At 39.3% G+C, this 20,842-nt stretch overlaps 1 protein-coding gene across 1 annotated transcript; it reads right to left on the bottom strand.

Moving 5' to 3' along the window:
• Positions 1-1,255: 1,255 nt before the first annotated feature.
• Positions 1,256-20,799, bottom strand: LOC139471614 (transmembrane and coiled-coil domain-containing protein 4-like). Its single transcript, XM_071253992.1, has 14 exons — positions 20,700-20,799; positions 19,605-19,719; positions 18,479-18,536; positions 17,212-17,356; positions 15,545-15,677; positions 14,894-14,991; positions 14,091-14,234; positions 11,537-11,683; positions 10,331-10,492; positions 8,357-8,493; positions 7,473-7,557; positions 5,947-6,064; positions 4,932-5,049; positions 1,256-4,445 (listed from the first exon to the last, which is right to left on the bottom strand). Exons 1-14 carry the CDS (start codon positions 20,797-20,799, stop codon positions 3,618-3,620), a joined length of 2,388 nt encoding a protein of 795 aa, XP_071110093.1. The 3' UTR covers positions 1,256-3,617.
• Between the last annotated feature and the right edge of the window lie 43 nt (positions 20,800-20,842).

Raw genomic sequence — 20,842 nt, 5'->3', positions numbered from 1 at the left:
CATCTCGGCCATCTACTACACATTCTAGAGTTTCCTCTCATTTCGTTTTCAAATTTTTAATCAATATTTTTAAAAGCGTAGTCTTGAATGCAAGTTGCCTGTTTGAAACTAGAACGTTAGAGCTTGAGAAAGCTGCTTTCTGTTTGGCTAATGTCCACTTCTTGCTAGTTTTTTCATTGGTCAGTCAAAGTTTGCGAATGGTTGTTCTGACATGACCTGCAATGTGATGTCCTCAAATCTTTGTTTGGTGGAAGCAAAAATAATGGTCTGATTTTAATTCTATCGACTCAAGTCACTGCATATTTTCTTGCACTGTATTATGCATACTACCATTACTTACATAAAACATTGTACACATCCATGTACAATGTGTTTAAAAAAGAACACATATGATGGAATGACAAAACTACCATGCTCATTCTGCATTGCTGTGATAACTTGAGCAAGAATCAATATAAATGCTTCACAATACTGTGGCTTCTGCAGGTAACTCCCTCAAACTGAAATGGTATCACGAGGAGGATCAAGTTAAAAAGCAAATGCTATGACAAAAATGTGATGACAAACTATGTGATGACAAACTATGTGATGACAAACTATGTGATGACCATTAACAATTTTGGGGATTGGGATTTTTGTTGGAGAAAGAAAAGTTTCTCTCACAGAGCAAAACAAAAACAGTTTAACCTTCCAGTTATTTTTATTGCAACACCTGAGGCAACATTATATTTCCATCATTTTCAGGAATAAATTTATGTATTTTTAAAAAAATCCCAGTTCCCCAATTTCAATTTGAGCCACGTAAATCTGATTTGATGTCAGATGTCATGTCTAAAGTCACCAGTCACCAAGCGTACACGCTACGGATGTCATTTATGGATAACTGCACCTGTCCACAACCTTGCAGGTGATTTGGTCCATATGAAGCTTCAAGTGACCTGTGTAGCGGGGATCAGGTCAGATGGGTCTTCCTGTCCTAGTGGAAGGCACAGGAGCCACATGACCATCCTCATCTCCTCCAGCTGACTATACAAGATACCACATCAAGGTACTACAAATGACAAGTCACAAAAAGTTGCAAACACAAATTACTGCACAAGCTGACTAAAAGCATTACTGCCAACATTAACTAAACAGATGGGATTATATTAAAGATAATATACAAATAACAACACTCAAATCAACAAATCCTCTACAAACTACCCATCTCTATGTGATGTGCGAGACCTGAGTTTATTGGATATCAGTGATAAATGCATGCATTTAATTCAGGTGGGAAATAAGCATTCTGGCAATCAAAATGTTTTTCAATCATTTAACATGTTTAATGTGAAAATATTTCCATAAAGTCATCATAGGTATAGGCAACTGTCTGTACAATCAGAATATGTTGCCAAACAATCAGGTCACATACTGTAATCCCTCATCTCCAGAAGTCAGTTCTTCAACCATGGTGTACTTGTGACCTACTCTGCTACAGAACTCTCATAGGGTTAACTCTGTTGATGCACCAGGCATGGATACAGACTTCTGGAAATGGGTGTGCACTTTATTTGTACAACTAAAACAAGTTCAGGAACTCCATGACAAATTGACTGTACATGTAGCACATGACTGTACATACGAAAGAATCGGGTGATCCTTCATGTTTTTGAGTAGTATACAACTAGCTGGGTGAGAGCAAATATTTCACAAAACAAATTGTGTTTGTTATTTTGTTGAAAACATACAACCAATGACTTAATTTTATAGGTTTACATGTTAAGCATGATTCCAAAAGGGGAAAGCGCACCCACCCATCTCCCCACATCCCCCTCTGGATCTGAGAATGTGCACATGCCTGTCGCTATATCCTAATTGCATAGATGGATGCACATGATGTCAAGCACTGGATTGTCTGGTCCAGACTTCACTATTTTACAGACCACCGTGATGTAGCTGGAATAGTGCTAAGTGCAGCATTAAACAGCAAACATATTTCATATAAGTGGAGCTGCATTAGCAATCTTGGTATCATCATCAGTAAGGAAACAAGACAACAAGTCTGAGATAACAGGTTACAATAACATCAAAATACTTATACTGGTCCCAAAATATGTTAAATGTAAAAGCACAAAAATCATATATCAAACTCAACATGACATCAATGATTAAACACAAGTGTTCAATTCAAAGCTGCAATTCAGGCACTTTGAACAGCAAAAGGCATAACAGTGACATAGCTCTAGGCATCTTTATGTGGAATTAAACCAGTGACATCAGACTGTATTAGTGAAAAAATCCTCATTCAGAGGATACCATAACAGAATGATCCAATTATATCCGATAGTGAGAGCTTTACAGGAACAATGGTTGTCATGTGACTAACTTCCCATGCTTATGTACAGTATTGGTATTTCCAGTGAAACACTGGGACTTGAAAGGAAATAATAATTTCAGAACTGGCTGAAAACATTGCCTTAACAAACAATGAACATCATTAGCACTGCACCTTAATGTAAGGCATTTTATTTTTAATTGAAACATTTGTGGATCTCCAGTCCCAAATTTCACTTTTGAGAAGTTGTTTTTTGCTTTCCCTTTGAATATCTGTAATCTTTCCTGATGTTTTTATTTAATTTCATCCTTTCCATCTTTAAAAATGAATAAAATTATGTCATAGTTTGTTCAATTTTTTTCATTTTGACGATCAACCCCATGGTTCTGGAAAGACTAAAACAATAAAAAGCATCTGAGCATCATCATTTTTTTTTATGCATGTATGTCTTGTAACTTGTGACAAGGGAGAGTATTTCCTGCTGTAGCACTGTGAGACTCCCAACAAAATGTACCCCTGACATTTACTCCTGTGCATTTTGCAAGGAATGCTCCAATACATAAGGTCAGCGCCAAACACGCCCAAGGCAGTTAAACTTTGGTGTCTCTTGACCAAATTGAATAATGACTGCAAGCTCTAGACAGATCAAGTTTTGTGGCTTTTGACCATGCTGAGCAATGATTGCGAAACCTCAGAAGGTTCAACTTGTGCCTCTTGACCATATTGAATAATGACTGAAAACTTTATTGCTTTTGACCATGCTGAGCAATGATTGCAAACCCCAAGAGGTTAAACTTGTGCCTCTTGACCAATTTGAGTAATGACTGCACGTTCCATTAGGTCCAACTTTTGTGGCTTTTGACCATAATGAGCAATGGCTGAACCCAAAGTGGGTGAATTTTGCACCCCTTGACAATGTTGAATGACTGTCAACAGTGTGATATGTACAACAAAGTGATACTTCCTCAACCAACCAACAGATCATCAGCTTTATCATACGTGTAGCCTCTTCATTTTCTCCTTCTGACTTCCAAGAGGGTTGTACAGAGACATATACCGGATTCCCCAGTGGTCAATACTTTGCAATAAGTCCTTATCATAAGTACTTAAAACTCCAAAATTGTTGTTATAAACTTCCAACATTATAGCATGACTAGCATGAATAGACAGTAATATTCAAAATGGATGTCTGTCAAGGGAACGTCCAAGAAAATACCCATTTTGTTGATCTTCCTACTACAGGCATCAAGTGAATATGGCAGAACAATTTGGTCATGATAACACCTTCCATCCCTCCATGCTACACATCATTGGCTGTGTGGGGAGCGACATGCACATCTCCCAAACCTGCCGTCACCCTCTCTACGCCATCAGTCTCAAGGCTACTTTTCATGACTTGTGATTCCGAACAATCTACCAGGAACTGACTCCTTCCTGTTTCGTATCTGTCCGTCACACTCCTCAAGCTCCCCTCCTCATCAGTCTCCCTTTGATCATCACCACCTTCCTGTACACCATTCATGTCCTCCCTACTTCCTGGTTTAGCATCGGAGGAGGCTGTTCCAGGCTCTTCATTTTCTGTGATACTTTCTTTGCTTTCTAGAAAACTGCTTGACGTAGTTTCAAAGGAAGGGCTGTGCCTACAATCTTGTAGCATCTCTTGCCAATCACTGCGACATGATTGTGAAGGCATTCCTGCATTTCCAAGTGTGTCAAGCTGATTCTGATTGTAGGAAGGCTTGGCCCCGTTATTGTGTAGTGTCTCCTCCTTATCAATGTCATGTGACTGCTGGGAAGGGTTCCCTGAGTTTCCCAGTGTGTCCAGCTGACTCGGACTGTCTGAGGTGTTGTCATCCGCTGTCTGATCAGACATCTCTCCTTCAGCATGAGGACTAGAAATCTCTTGCATCTCGACTGACCCTGCACAAGATGGTGATGCTGTAAGTGATGGAGATGTTGATAATGATGTTGACTGAGATGTTTGATCTGACATTGGTGTGTCACCAGGAGACAGGCTGCCATTGAAGCTGCTCTTAGTACTTGATTTCTTCAGTTCATCCTTGGTGCGGACACCCACCACTTTCATAATGACATCCAGCTGCTTCATGTAGTCACTGTGCCCATTGACCTACAGGGACACAGAAACACGCAGGTACATAGTCAAATAAATGTACAGTCCATTCCATATAACACAATCAGACATTTAGCATTATATTGTCCATCAACCCACTTCTAACACTAGAAAGGTAAAAACTACTATTTTGTTCTATTCATGCAAAACTGAAGTCGTTTAGGATTCAACATATCTTTGCACATAATATTCATGTAAACGGAGGTGTTTAAGTGGTTAGATTTAACACAGAACAGTATTTCACTTACGCCACAGCGTGTCAGCTTCATGTGTGAGAAAAGCCACAAATGATGCTGGCAATGGACGTTTGGTTCCCATTTCTTAGAGACTCTTGAGATTTTTTCAAATTTGGTAACAATAAAGAAGAATGTCCTATCAAAAGTCACAAGATAATGAAAAAGCCCTACTGCCATTTGCCTCTAGCAAAATCAGCCACTGCATGTACTCTGAATGAGGTTACACAAGGTGATGACTGAAACATACCACATCACTGAGATCAATGTTGTGCATCCTGCGATTGTTCCACTTGATGGGTCCGAGTCCTGCTATCTTCATCTGAACTGAGGCTGTGCGGTACAGGAACTTCAACAACCAGTCTCCTCTGTTGGCAACAAGCAGCAAATACCGGTAAGCAACACTGTTTTCAAAATACATAACTCACCCATCTATCTATTATCATAACACTCTAAAAACTGGTTTTAATTCTACAACTCAAAATGAAAAACTTAGGTGTCATTATACAGTTTCCTATTCACATTATATCCTGTAGTCAAGTGTTTAGAAACTTTGTGCAAGCTGTAGATACAGGGGGAAGGAATATGTACTCCCCCATTTTCAGACATCTCATGTGTCTTGCTGTCAGTTCCTCTATTATTGGGTCCCAGAATGTGACATCCAATCCCTATTTTAGTCATCTCTAATTAAAGGTATGGGGTACGTGGGGCCTATTTGGACTCAAAATCCCCATGAAACCACCAACTTGAATCTGTCTTGCAGAACCATAGTTAAAGACTGCATACGGCATGTAGAAGTAATAGAGTTTTAGAAGGTTTGCCTCCCCATATAACACTGGGACTGGTTTAATGGAACAGCTTGTGTTGGTGACAATCTTACACAAATGTTTTACAGTATAAGAAGTGTGTCCATGAGTGAGTTTGGTTTAATCACAATGTGTTAACTTGATCAATGTGGGAGGAAAGCCTGAAGTGATGGAGGTCTTAGACTTTACCGCTGGTACGATGCTGACAAACTTACAAACATAATCAGGGTGAATACGGGATTCGAACCCATGATCATCGGTGTAAGCATAAGATTAAAATGAAAGGGACAGTATAATTAAGAAGTGGTTACCCATAAAATCTACTTTGTCATCCGTCAACTTCTAAGAATTGCCTATCAAACAATTCAAAAAGGCCACCTGTGCCTCTATTTAAGAAATGACTGTCTGGTCCAAATATTCAAGTCTTGAGGGCAGAGAGACAATGACAGAATGTCCTACCGGCAATATCCGTTGATGATCTTGCCCGCTATGACACGCTCCAACGGCTTCCAGTATTTGGAGTCTCCAGATACAGGAGCTCCCAGGAGGATCACATCCTCCACAATACCTTCACACCCTGCAAGCCACACAACAGTGACAACACATAGTGAAAACATTAACTGGTGTTGGGAATCAGATTGGATCACTTCCCACAGAGCATGTATCAATCAGTCAATGGGTTAATTTACCCCACATTTTCCAGAAATTGGATGTAAAAGAACATTTTTTTAACCGTGATTCAAATGTTTTCTTCATTTTATTCCATAAATGAATACACATGAAGGGTTGAATATTTATATTTAATATACAATTTTTTGTGTTTATGTGTAATTGTTTAAAGGTCAAGGAAATGCTTGAATATTTTGAAAAAAGACTTGATATATAATTAAAAATATTTTCCCCATTCTTAATTATCCAGTTCATAACATCGCCATTCTCCATATACCCCAGACATATTCACAACCATAGCTTCCTTTTCAGGCCGGTTTGAATTACATGACACTATTTGAAGATGTCCCATCATATTACACTATTCTTCATGATTTAAACACGCAGCCACATCACAAGTAAACATATGCATGCCATCGCAAATACATTCGGCATGTCTTGTTTTGTAAGGACTTCTCACCACTGTCCTAGTACTCAGGAAAACATTTCTTCCCAGCTACAAATACTGTCATAACATACATACAGGGCTCACAAGGTTGAGGACGATGATGAGTGAGTGAGTATGGTTTTACGCCGCTTTTAGCAATATTCCAGCAATATCACGGCGGGGGACACCAGAAATGGGCTTCACACATTGTACCCATGTCGGGAATCGAACCCGGGTCTTCGGCGTGACGAGCAAACGCTTTAACCACTAGGCAACCCGACCGCCCCGAGGACGATGATGAACTCGCAGTCAGAAGAGGTATTCTGATTGGTTGTTGATTTCAAGCTGATGAGCGAGAGAAATTCTGTATTTTTAGCCAATGATAGGAGAATCGGAGATGGTGGTGTCATTTCCAAAACGTAACCGTGGTGGTGAATGGGTCTTGGGTATTGATCAGTATACGAGTGGAAATTACACTTGGCAATCAAGGATGCAAAGTCTTGTCATCATTTGCATTGCCACAGGGTAAACTATAAATCACTAAATATTATCAATCACTGGTGAGGAGAGGTAAAATGGTTTAATGTTGTGTTTTAGGTTATTGCACTGATGTAGTCACGTGCATGCACATGTGTGTGTGTGTGTGTGTGTGTGTGTGTGTGTGTGTGTGTGTGTGTGTGTGTGTGACTGCTTCTATTTGTTCAGACTAATGCCGGTTTTATAGTGCTGGCCCACTGACATATTTTGTTGCACATTCCTTGTTTTATTCCCTTAATGCCAGGCATGGTAACAACAAGTACCATCTCTCAAGTCTATAGGTATGCTGTGATAGAACCACTGAACAACAATAGCTGGAATATTTCTTGATTTCACTTGAAAACAAACTCACCTTTTCTCTTGCAAAGTTCTTCCAGGCAAGTAAAGATAACCCTGGCTCCCAAACTGAAACCAATTAGTGTCACTGGCCTCTTCCCCTGGAAAGAGAATGTGAAATGATATGAAACTAGAATGTGTTTTCACTCATAAAACCTGTCTGCCCCCTCCTTTTTTGATACATTAGTTCAAGTTGTTACTATAAAACTGTTTGCAAATCCGATAAAACAGTAATAGCCAAAAAATACTAGTACTCATTAATGAATTAATGAAGAAACATTACAGTTGATGCCATTCTGACTCTTTATGGCAGCTAAGACTATTGAACTTGTAACAGCAGTTTGGATACTACCCCCGGTAGGTCATATTGTGATTTATCAGTAGATTTATGCTTAGTAGAAAGACTTAAGAATTTCCAAAGTGTTTCCATGGAAACATAAGGAAATAATATTAAGAAAAAAATTAAAACAGTAAAAGGCATCAGTTATGCTGATGAGCAATGCAAATGACAAGTGTCGTCGAATGGTTTTCAAGTTATTGTTCAGGAAAAGGATAAAAACGCCAACAGTGACACTGACGCTGACAGCAATGCCAACACGAACAGGAAAAACAGGAAAAACAATAAAAACAATGTGTCTCCCTCCCTTTACTTTTTTGTTTTTTAGGGGAGGGGGGGGGGGGGGGGGAGATAATAACCATCACCAACTGTGTGTGACAGTGACATTGTGCTTGGCCTTGTCAAATAATCTTATATTTTCAAGCAAACCACAGTAAAATTGTAACAGTAACAGCAGACATGGTGAATACACTGCTCATTGCAATTTCAAAGGTTGGGCAACTGGCACTGAGACATGTGGTAAATTAGTGACACATTATTCCGTGATTAACGGTGCCCATTACTTGCTCTCTGGCCAGCAGCACTTCAGCCAGCTGTTTTCCAGATGAGTTGGCTCTCTGCACAGCCACGCTCCAGGGGTTGTCAATCATGCTGGCTGCAGACAACAAGGCACTCGGCCAGGCTATAGCAGCCAGCAGACCTACACAGGAAAACAGTTAAAAGCATTAATACCTTTACATGCCAGTTAAAAAATAATATATATATCAATATCCCTTGCAATGGTAAATATTTGTCATGAATATGTCAACCAGTTATTTTGCCATGCAACCCGAATTTCTTTTTTTATAAAAAATCCCAACAAAGAATCAAAGGCACCAGTTCACCACTTGACCTATATATATGCCAAGTTTAGTGAAGAAATACTGTGCATTTTTCTGGAACTGCTCTGGCAACAAGCACTACCCCATTTTCAGTCTAAGTCAAAGTTGTTGCTATGGAAACTCAAAACTACTGCTGCTCTCAGTCCTATTCCACACAATGAATGACTGTTGGGGATTAGTCCCCTGAGTAAATAACTGAAGGCATCTTCCGTGTTATTACTAATAAGGCAGTAGGTGACATAAGTTGTGGACGCGGTAATCAAATGGATGAGCAGAAAAAGGACATAATGTCTAAAAAATCTGAGGCGAAAGAAGATAGAGTGGTCCTCAGTCCGTTCGTCACAATCGTTGCAATTGCGCAGCCCTAAACACCAGGAATCCATTTGAACCACAGCAAGAGGAATCCCCTCAGTGGCATCTTTTTATGTTCAGGGGACGATTTTGCCTGGCATTTATGATTGACTGTTTTACGCAAATTCCAATTTTCAATTTAAATTTGGGCCAAGCATTAATGATTATGTATTATGTATGCTCTGAAGTAATAAAATGCTCAAAGTTGCCAAGTTGACTTTCCTTGCCCTTTAAGGGCTGAGGTATTTTATGTGCAGGCAGGTCATGTGAAACAGGGCTGAGGTAGTTTGGCATGTTTGGGGGCAGGATGTCATAAGAAAACATATTCTTATAAGCTATGGAACCAATCTCATTTTTGCTGGATTATCTGACCTTTGAACCATTTTATACCGACAAGTTTGGCAGGTTATCTTTCATGGATCTGCTCATAAACATCCATCAGTATTTGTTGAAGTTTTATACTGGCTGGAGACCAAGGTAACAATAGTGATTTCTAATAATTCTGTTGTTTCTTATTGACTGTATTTTACTTTCAAATAATCATGATGATAATAAGGGGATCTGCATGTAGTTTTAAAGGTTTGTCATATTTGCATTTGTTGGACAAAAGATCAGTGGTTCAAAATAAATGTCAGAATATAACATTTCTTTTTCAATGTCCCTCTCAAAACTTCAAAGCCATAGAAATCAAATCTCTATTTTCTGTTTAATTAGTTTCCAACTGGGCATTTGGATGCCATGAGAAATGTCTTTGGTTACTGAGCATAATACATGTAGATCACATACAAAATGACTTTTTAACAGGTTTCAACTGGGTTTTTTTCAAATTATAAAAAGAAAGTTTGAGCTCATTTACTTGGGATGGGGATTGATTTGAAACACGTTTCCCATTTGCAAGGTGTAAACCCTGATCTCAAATTCTCTATCAGAGTCTTGAGTTCTTGTTCTTAAGCAAAAGAGGGTGTGTCAGCAAAGAGTCAGATACATCATAGAGACCTCAAACTAATTTATGGGTGGTGGTGGGGGAGCCTACTGAAGGCTCAGGTTTGATTCCCCATATGGGTACAATGTGTGAAGCCCATTTCTGGTGTCTAAAGTTGTGATATTGCTGGAATAATGATAATACTGACGAGAGAGCTGACACTCACTCTAAATGACTGAAATCTTGACAAGGCATACTGTTACAAAAACAGTCAGATCACAAACTGTAACAAACCGATCCACATTAAGTCAGCTGTTATGCCAAGCAGGGGGTTCGAGCAAGCTAATCAGTGGATTTAAAAAATCATTGATGTGTGACAGTACCTGAGAGTATTGTATATTTCAGTGCTTCCTGAGTTGCCATGGTTACAGCACCACTTAAGATATAATCAAAAGCCTTTCCCAGCTCAATGAGATACCTAGACTCCCATCTCAAACAATACTGCTCTCGTGATTCTGCTAAAGATTTCCATGGCTGACGAAAATCTGAAAACATATCAACACACAGTGTTAGAAATCAAGGGAGGTCCTGGATTCTTGAAACTAAATGTTTGGGGATTATTCAGTTAAGAAAACCCTTCCAGGGATTTGGATGAATTTGAGTAATTCCTAGAGAATATCAGAAGATGATTCAATGTGTTTCAATATGTGCACAAAAAGTGTTTTATTAGTTTGGAGGAAGGCTATTGGTTAGTGTGTCCATTTATCTTGCACAGTGAGTTAATTAGGCAATAGACGTACTGAGTTTCAAATGTAGGGCTAGGTTACCTGAAGATTTATAAACCTATTGTCATGTCATCCTATTGTTCTTCATTGCAAAAGTCAGTTGCTAGCATCTATTTCGAGAGAATGCCCTTGACTTTCTAACTTACTGAAGAGAGTTTCATCATCAAAGACTAATAAACATCCTTTTCACATGCAACTCATGTTGATTTTGTCACATGAAACTTCCATGACATGAATTGAATCAGCAGCCTCACATATCAGGAATGTCAGGCTCTGAGAAGATCTAGATAAAGGACTGTTGATACTTATCAAGAGAAGCTGTGGCAGAGAGTTATCAAAAGGTATATCAAATTTCATACTTTTATATTATTAGACCAAGTTTGTTATACCTGTTTATTCACCTGAAGGGATACGATGAGTTATTTTTTGAAAGCGCATATTAATACTCGATAAATCTTTTTTTTACACTATGAATCATAAATAACTTCTATTCTAATCTTTTTTCGAAACTCTGAAATGTGCAACATAGATCGTGTTAGGTAGGCAAAGCATGTATACTGTTTTGTTGGTCATCTACCACCTACGACTCGACCTTCGTTAAACCGCTGATCATCTATAACGCTCATCAATTATTTGGAGCCCGACGGTAGCGTTGTAGCGAGGGATCACTGTATTTCACAAAATGTAAGTGTGGTATGATACACCATAATAATTCAGGATATGGCTCATAACACAGTCACTGAGTCTATGTCAGTGGTACAAGTTACAAGAACACTGTTGTCTACATAGAGGAAGAGTTTACACCTTGCATGGTGCTGGAGAGCCAGCCGGTCACCGCCACTGTGATGTGCAGCTGCTTAGTGACCGATTCCATGTGAAGCTGCCCACCAGGGATCAACGGTTCAAACTCAAACTCTTCAATTGCACCAACTCTTCTCTTCATCTTGTAGCCTGAATTAAAATAATCAATACAAAATCAGCTCTATCACACCATTTTTGTTGGAACTTTAAAACAAAGTTTCACAATTTTCAATGTCAGACAACAGTAGACAAGAGAACCAGCACCAGTTATAAATATCAGTCCCACAAGAATAAAGATAGAAAATATGCAAGATCAGTTTTACACTAATTTGGAAATTCATGATATTATTATTCTTATCCTGACACAACATACTAGTATCTCTTCAGAAGAGGCTTCTTTTGGGTTCTGTGTTACATGATCAAAGAGAAAATGGAAATTGCAACATGCCAGTCAGGATAAGAAATAATAAAGAATTTCAATGTATAACACCTCTTAAACAAACATATTTCCAACTATTTCTGTCCATTCATTCTGTGCAGGTTAAACTAAATAAATTGACTGGCACTGAAACATTTCCCAATAGCTAGTAGGATCACCTGGGCTTAAAAATAAGTGTTCCCAATTTGCATTTGACTTGTGCAAGAGTACATTTGTCATACTCAATATGCTAAATACCTAAGTAATAATTATGTAAAAAAGTGCCAAAATTTTTTAACAACTGCAGCAATGGTCCTGACATCTTCCCGAGGCAAGAGAGTTAACTAACTTTAATAGTTCAGTTTCCACCCTTGCCAAACTTGGCTGGAATTCCTGGGCTTGATCGTAGCGCCACAAGTGGATATTACGAGTTGTGTTCCTTCTAAGCCTCTCCCATGGACCAATCGGATTCCACCTCTCATATCAATTGCATTTGGTTCAAACAAAATGGCGGCGCCCAGTGAAGATGATCTGATCGATAATCAAGATCTATATTGTGATAGAACGGGTCTTACATCGCGAAATGCATCAAATCACGCGAGCACCTTGATTAAAAACATGAAAAGATCTGGAAAATATTTGCTGCGAGTTGGCGGTGCACATGCTTTGCAAATCCAGCAATCGACCGAAATCTGCACAACAGTTTACGAACCAGATTGTGATGCACAATTTTGATTGGATTATGCATAGACTCGTTAGTCCAGCCAAAATGTAATTCCATAATACCAGCCTAGTTCGGCTTTTATAGTCAGTTACCTCCCTTGCCTCAAGAAGATATGGTCCTGAGTGAATGAGTGATTACACTAGGGCAAATGCCGTTTTTAACAATATTCCAGCACGTCAGCTTAATGTGGGAGAAAAGTTTCAAGAGATGCAGGTGTCAGATGTTTACAACTTTTGTGAAACCAACAAGCACGAGTATGGATTTGACAAACCTAAAAACACAATTTGGGCGAAAGTGGGATTTGAACCCACAATCATACGTTTCTGTCATTGCCTAAGACGACTGGGTTACCAGTGCCTCCGATGGTCCCTAGAGTTAAACCTGTTTGCTCATTGAAGATTCAAGGTGATATTTGCAGTTTTTCAATGGTCTATATTTCTTACATATTTCGATGAGAGAAATATTTTACATATGGGCTTTGTTCAATAAATAGAGAATCTCACCCAAGAGTCCGCTGACATCAAATCTATTCCCATGAGTCGACATAAAACTTTTTTCAAAAAGCGTTGATGCATATGCTCTCAAACGACACAGGCGTGACATTCTATTTATCATCCAAAATCATACTTCCAACGTTTTCTGTAAACAGTTATAACCAGTGTCTTGAGTGTAAAAAGTACAGCTCCTGAACTAACCATCTGCAGTGGCAGAGATATTCGTGATCAGGGATCGATTTCGTTATAGCCAAGCTGCACCAGTGCAGGTGAAACATTGCTTGTGCAGGTAACTGTTATTGCCAGGATGCACCCAGGGCAGGTAATATTTCCCACCACAGCAGTTATAGTTGATAAAAGTGGAAAACTGAATTCTTTTAGAGCTGGCTGCAAATCTTTTCAAATCCAGGAAACAAAAATTCATGAAATACTAGCTGTGGGATGATACAACAATGCATCGGTGGATTGCGATTTTTTACTTCTCGAAACAAGTATTGATCACAATCGCACACGAAGCAAAAAGTATCGATTCTTATCTTTAATGTATTTTTAAATAAATCTGTGACATCTCCAGTGAAAGCCAGGATGGGATGATAAGTTTAATAACCATACAGTAGAATTCTAGTAAAATCCTAGATATCTTTTATATTTGTATACTTATCCTGCATTACTCCTTAATGCATATTACTGCTTGTTCTTGACAGAGAAAAGAGCTGTGTGAAGGTCTTTGCTTGTTCCAACTAGCTGAGAGGCCAACCCTATCACGCAGTAATATGCATTAAGGAGTAATGCAGGATAAGTAAAATGTGAGATAATACTCACTAAATCAACACCCCTGAATGTGCACACCACCAGTTGCAGTGTCACAGACATGATGATCCTATAACAAATGTACAATACAGCACACAAGCCTCTGATTACCTGTAAGTCCAGCCCCTGCTACACCAAACAGGGACCCGATGATGGCCACACCCGCTGTAGTCCCCAGAGCCGCTGCCCCGGCTCCACCAATCAGGGCTCCAGCGCCGGCGGCCACCAGGGGAGCTGCCAGGCCTCCAGTCAGACCTGGGAATACCACATATCATGTGTACTCATTTGGCTGGACGACACAGTCATCATACCTTACATATCCAGCCCTTTTCCTCTGGGAGCCATTTGGCTCCTTTTAAAGTGAAAAACCTTTGGAGCCAACTGGTTTTATTAGCAGCCAGATTTATCTATACATGATATACTCACCACCAAAAGAAAAACGAATAACATACATGTTGGTTAATAAATGAAGAATATCTTACTCATATTCAAGATATTAGATTGGTTTGATGCACAAACGAGCATTCTATTATGTTGTGTGAACCAACGCTCATGAACACATCACATGTGACGTCATAGATCCATGACTCGAGATGCACCGTTCGTCTGGTGCAGGATTAGAATGAAGAGTTTGGAAATTGTGAAAAGAATAAAGACACTCTGTGGTAACACATGACCGGTTGTTAGTTTTGTCATTAAGTGGTACACATTGGAAACATCTCTTCTTAACATCGATACTTCTCTATATGTTCTGAGTGCGAGTTTCATGTGGGTTGGAAGCACCTGGACCAGGCAGGCACCATGATTTGTCATCCATTCCCCCGCAGATGGTGTTTAATTGTACAATCTTAGGGATTCAACATATATTTTTATGACATTCCTGAAAACCAAGTTCACTAATGATCTGTACATACCTATGAGTGTTCCGCCTCCTATTGTGGCGAGACTGATGAGGGCTATCCTTTTCACTTTACTTTTTGTAGCTTCTCTCTTCTTTTCTTTGATCTCTTCACTGTAAAACCACATGAAACCATGTATCAAGCTTAGGAAAAAGAAACCATACAAATTACACAGCTTCTTTTCTTACATAACTTGCAAACAATTCCATTCTAAAAACTTACTCAAGTTTCTTTTTTGAAAGGTGCTTACTTCAAATCTAATTTCAATTTGACTGGAATACTAAAGAGTCAAGTGGTCCACAGTGGTGAATCCGGAGGGATGGGGGTATACAAGAGCTCAGCTACAGCTTTAGAAATTTGCACTAGTCCCGTCATCCTTGCCTTTTTTCAGGGTCTTGCTATATGTTATCATTATAAGGACTAGTGGACTAAAAGGGTTAGTTTCTACTGCTGAGCTATGCATTCTGTCAATTCTCGCTTTACTGTTCACCAATACACAAGCTATAGACTACTTTGTTGGACTAGAGGCAAGTAATTTGCCGTCCGTCAGGTGTACAAGAACTCTCTATGCTCTCTGTCCTGCTTTGCAGTATACTCAAGCTATACACTACTTTGTAGGAGGCAAGTAATTATATGTCTATCATGTAACAAATGGCAGTTACACACTCTGTCCTGACGTATTGGTTGCTTCCGAGCGTCTCCGCCAGCTGGCACTCGATGTCCTCCAGGATGTCCCAGCTGACGCGGAGCTGCCAGGCAGCGTGCTTCACAAACACACGCATACGGGAATCATAGCACCCTGAAACACACACCAGTTTACAGGTCTTTGAATCAAGTGGCGGTCCAGTAGCCTAGTGGTTAAAGCATTTGCTCGTCACGCCGAAGACTCGGGTTTGATTCCCGACATGGGTACAATGTGTGAAGCCCATTTCTGGTGTCCCCCGCAGTGATATTGCTGGAATATTGCTAAAAGCAGCGTAAAACCATACTCACTCACTCACTCACTCTTTGAAGTGAAGCATGATGGGTCCGTGTCACAACGCTCATGCTAAAGTTCAAGGGGTCCCTAGATGCCAAAATTATTGGAACAAACTTCAACAGGGTTGATACAGATCAGTCCTTAACAAATCAAGGACTTTTCAAGGCACATATGGTCAAATTCAAGGCAAATATCCCAGATCGCAATCGTATTCATTTGGTAGAACACTGATAATTCATGAAATGATCATGCAAATGAGGTATGCAAAATCAGCTAAGAAGTTTAAATTACTTGTTATTATGATGCATTATGCATGCATACGTTTGCGGACATTCAGAAGCATAGTTGTGTTTCATATATAAATAGTCAAAAGAAAATTGATCTGTATTTAGGATATAATTTATGGTCTCCTTAAGTCGTGGTATTTATTTCGAGGCCTTTTCAAGGACAATGCCAATTTGATTTAACGCCTTTTCAAGACAAACTCTAAAATTCAAATCCTCAATTTTGAACATTACATTGAATGAATACAGATTGAGCACAAAATGCTGAACACTGAGATCAGGCGTCCAATATTTAGTTTCACCTCAAAATATTGTATAGGGGGAGAGTGAGTGAGTGGGTGAGTAAGTGAGTTGTGTTTAACGCCGCTTTTAACATTATTCCAGTCATATCACGGCGTGTCAGGTTAATGTGGGAGGAAGGCCCGTGTGATGCAGGACTAAGACGTTTACCACTTCGGTGAAACCCACGAGCACGGGTATGGTGCTGACAAACCTAGAAACATAATCGAGGCGAACCGGGATTCATAGGTTTCTGGCGTGCCCAAAGAACGCAACTGTGCACAGTGTATTGTGGCGCCTTAGACAACTGGGCCAGCGGTGCCCCTGTATAGGTGGAAAAAAATCAATCTGGCTTTGAAAGATTTGGTTTATGTAACCTGCAACACAATTATGTAATTATTTTGGAACAAAGATAATGAGTTACATGTGTACAGGATTTCATGAGCAGAATGGGCTTGTACACCATGAGACCACACTATGAACATGAACCTTCTATTTGTAGAATCTGTTTAACCCTGCAAGTGACAAATGCAATCATTACGAGACATAAATGACAAAGATTTAAGTTTGTCGAAAAAAATTCTGTGACAATAGTTCTATCTTGTGTCCTCGATTAAACATTCAGTATGGTAATTCAAAGTATGTGAAGGATCAATCATGGCATGACAACCAAGTGGCATCGGATGAAAAATTAAGTCGTCATGACATCCGTACCGAACCAGCTAACCGACTAGTGTGGACCAGAAAGATAAAATTCTTTAAGAAGTAGTGATAAATGGTACTGCAAATACCTTTGGTGATTGCCATAGTGACGAGGTCAGTGACAATAGGATCCCCGTTATTGTTGAGCACTTCTTCTTCAAAAAGCAGGTCCACGTATGGGTTGGTCTCCTCGACTCCCTGGCCGGCGAGAAGGGCCTGGATGGATTCACATACCTGTAGAAGAGGAGTTCAGCATTTCTTCAAAAGGTGAGGTGAAATAGGTGAGGTGAGATGAAATTGGGTTTAACGTCGTGTCCAAGATTATTGCACTTATAAAGTGACGTGCATGCACGTGTGAGTGTGGCTGCTTGTACTAGTCCGGACTAATGCTGATTTATAGTGATAGCTCACTGACATGTCATGCCACATTTTAACATGAATAGCCCACTCAGACACAGTATACTGACTCCGAGCCGACCAGTCCTTGTTTAAGCCCCTTAGTGCAAGTGCCAGGCAGGGTAACAACAAGTACCATCTTTTAACGTCTTTTGGTATGACGCGGCCGGGGATCAAACCCTTGACCTTCCGCTCTCTGGGCGGATGCTCTTACACAAGACCACAGAGGCGGTCAAGGTGAAATAGGGTTTTATGTTGAGTTAAACATTATAGCATTTCCATAGCAATGTGCATGCGTGTGTGTGGGTATATGTGGTTGCTTGTACTACTATTATGCCTCTGAGAAACCATGCCACAGTGTTACATGGATACCCCATTCAGACACAGTATACTGAATCCAAGCCTGTCAATCCTTGTTCTATCCCCTTAAATCTGAGCGCCAAGAAGGGTCACAACAAGTACCATCTTTTAACGTCTTTTAGAATGATTAGGTCGGAGATCGAACCTTGAACTTCCGCTCTCCAGAGTACAGAAATTTGCCTCCCTGATGTCCCCCCAAAATGTTAATGTTAGAAGAGGTTTTACTCTTTATCTAAAGAGAAATTTGCCAGTTTACCGTTAAGCAGAAGCGTTAATCTGTATTAAAGATATAGTTTTATTTATAGATATATACTTTCATAATTATAAATTATGTAATACATCCACATGCCATGCCACTATTGTACTCATGTTATATGAAAGAAATTGTACTCTTGGCCATGAGGCCTTCAATACTCTCTCTCCCTCCCTCTCTCTCTCATATGCTTCGAGGTTTGTCATAGATTTCCGATATCCCCTGATTTACTTGTATCAGATTTCATTATTTTCAGTGTTATTCCTTGTTTGCAAGTGGAAAAGAGTATGGGCTAGTAAGGACACATTAATTAACCCATGGTGCCTCAAAGAATGCAATTTATTTACCTGACTTGGTTGTTCCAAGTGTTTGAGAATAGCATTTAAAGTGTCTTCTTTGAAATTCCTGAAAAATACAACATGCAAACAGATCATACAATCTTGTTTTTGAACAACTTAACATTGTAGGACTACCTCAAATCTACCAAGGCAAAATATATGCAAACTAATTGATGATAGTGGAAGTGACTGATTATTTATTAAGTAAAATTCAACATTTGAATGTAACCACCATTGGAGTTTGAGAGAAAAGTGCTTTCAAGTAAATATTTTCTTCCAGTCTTGCCTTTGTCTACAAATTATTGGCCTTATGTAAATCATTACTGCTGGTGGATTAATCTGAATGCAGAATTCTAACATGTCAAGGTAGAATGGTAAATGTAATGAATGTTGTCAGTGTTCTCGTTTACCGGTAATTACCGGTACCAGTTTTTTACCGTAAAAATTAGGCTTGGACCAGTAATTCTTGTGACTGTCAGTCCCTGTGGACCGGCAAATAAGGTATCTTGTAAATCTTTGTTGTTGAACAAAACATTGTCAAAAAAGTATACTTCCGAAAGAAGTCAGCTTGTCTTTTATCATCAGGGTTTCCTGTTGTCTATTTTTAGTGCGAGGAAATATCCTAAACATCTATTTGAGGTGACTTAGTCTTGAATCAAAGTGAAATATTCAGGGGGAAAAAGAGAAATTGTGATTGAACCTTCTGTGTATGCAGGGTTAGAAATTGGCACTTGTCCTATAGTCCTTGCCAAACTGCCCAATGGTGTAAAGGTATCATAAGGACTAGTAGAAAATTGCCATTTTTAATGTTTTTTCTATATGTTATCATTATGAGGACTAGTGGACTAAAACTGTTAGTTTCTAACGCTGGAATGACTTGTAGATCAAAATGATTTACTTCAGATATGACTGAATTTGTCAGCTATGAAAGTAAACTGCATTGAATTTTCATACAATGTTTATTTGTACAAAGTTGGGACTGACACAATTGGGTGGGACTGATAATTGTTTTAGTTGTCAGTCCACTGGAACTGGCGGTTTAAAAAGCCAGCAGGAACACTGATTGTAATGCAAATGTGAAGAGTTAAAATATGACACAGCAATTGTATTGAATGTACAGGAAGTGATATATTACCTGTGCCAACTGTCACCAAACAAAAGACGAAGTGAAACAGCGCACAATGCTGCATAAGAGTACTGTCCAACATCAGATAGGAGTTTATGGATAGGTTTGCTTGGTGTGAAGGAATCTGAAAAACAAGCTTAATTTATTACTTACAAAAAGATCCTCATTGTCTCATTGATGTTGGTGAAAGCAATTTCACAAAACAACATTACTGTCTTTTCTGCTGACTTGGATGTCAAAGTACTTTAATTTAGTGAATGATAGACTGACTATAGGGCTGGTAAGATTCCAAATGAACTACCCAGGTACCTGATCCCCTCTTTCCTGACCCTACCCAGGAACCCACTGTAGGTCTCAAGTTGGTTACAAAATGTCCAACTGGGAATTCTTTCATTGGAGCCTCAGCAAAAACTACTTAGATACACGTACAAAACGATCTGATCATGCATATGCTGAAGTCAACTGAAGCTTAATATCTAGTCAAACGTAAAAAAAAGTCAGAAGGAATGCGAGCATAGTCAGAATGTTGTAGTGTAACCAGGGAGTTTTATTGCAATTATTATTAAACAATATATCACATCACAAACCACAAGTCCAGGTAGTCCTGTTATATACCCTAATCAGATATGTTGGATCTGTATTGATGAGCATAAAACTATATATAATAGTAAGAAAGCATAACAGTCTAGTTACCTCAAAAACACACATTACAGTACAGTACAAGTGTATAAAAAACGATGGGTCTGTCATTGTCAATGTGGTGAACTCTGACGTTGGATTAAAAACAACCCTGGCAGTGCAGTAGGGGCCCATACAATAGAGGAAATATCAGCTGAAGAAGGCTAAATACTACCATCGAGCCCTAACACATGCTAAAAGTTACTTCTGTACATGGTTTCTGCTGCTTAAGTCTAACCTAAACCAGTCCTAAAGCATCAGTCAACTTCACTAACTTAGTGAAGTTCTAACTCAAGCAACAAGTGACTTGGTTGGAGGGTCTTCCCCCCAAAAAAAACTCCATTCGATCTGAAACACGCATGAAATGGGTTTTAACGAATCATGCTTTTCTGTGGAATAGTAAAACCGCAATGTGGATATACAAACTGGCACATGGTGGTTCATGCTTTCTTTGGACATCACTCCCATCTGTCAGAACTTTTTGTCTTGATGACAATATGTCATCAACATCATCCCCATCCGCCATGTCGTCTGCTAATGACGACAGCGCATGTCAGTCACCACAGCTT

This window comes from Haliotis cracherodii, unplaced genomic scaffold (genome assembly GCF_022045235.1).
Source record: "Haliotis cracherodii isolate W230 unplaced genomic scaffold, xgHalCrac1.p SCAF_23, whole genome shotgun sequence".
NCBI lineage: Eukaryota > Metazoa > Mollusca > Gastropoda > Lepetellida > Haliotidae > Haliotis > Haliotis cracherodii.
Note: the sequence above shows the minus strand (reverse complement) of the source record. Positions and strands in the feature narration are given on the sequence as shown.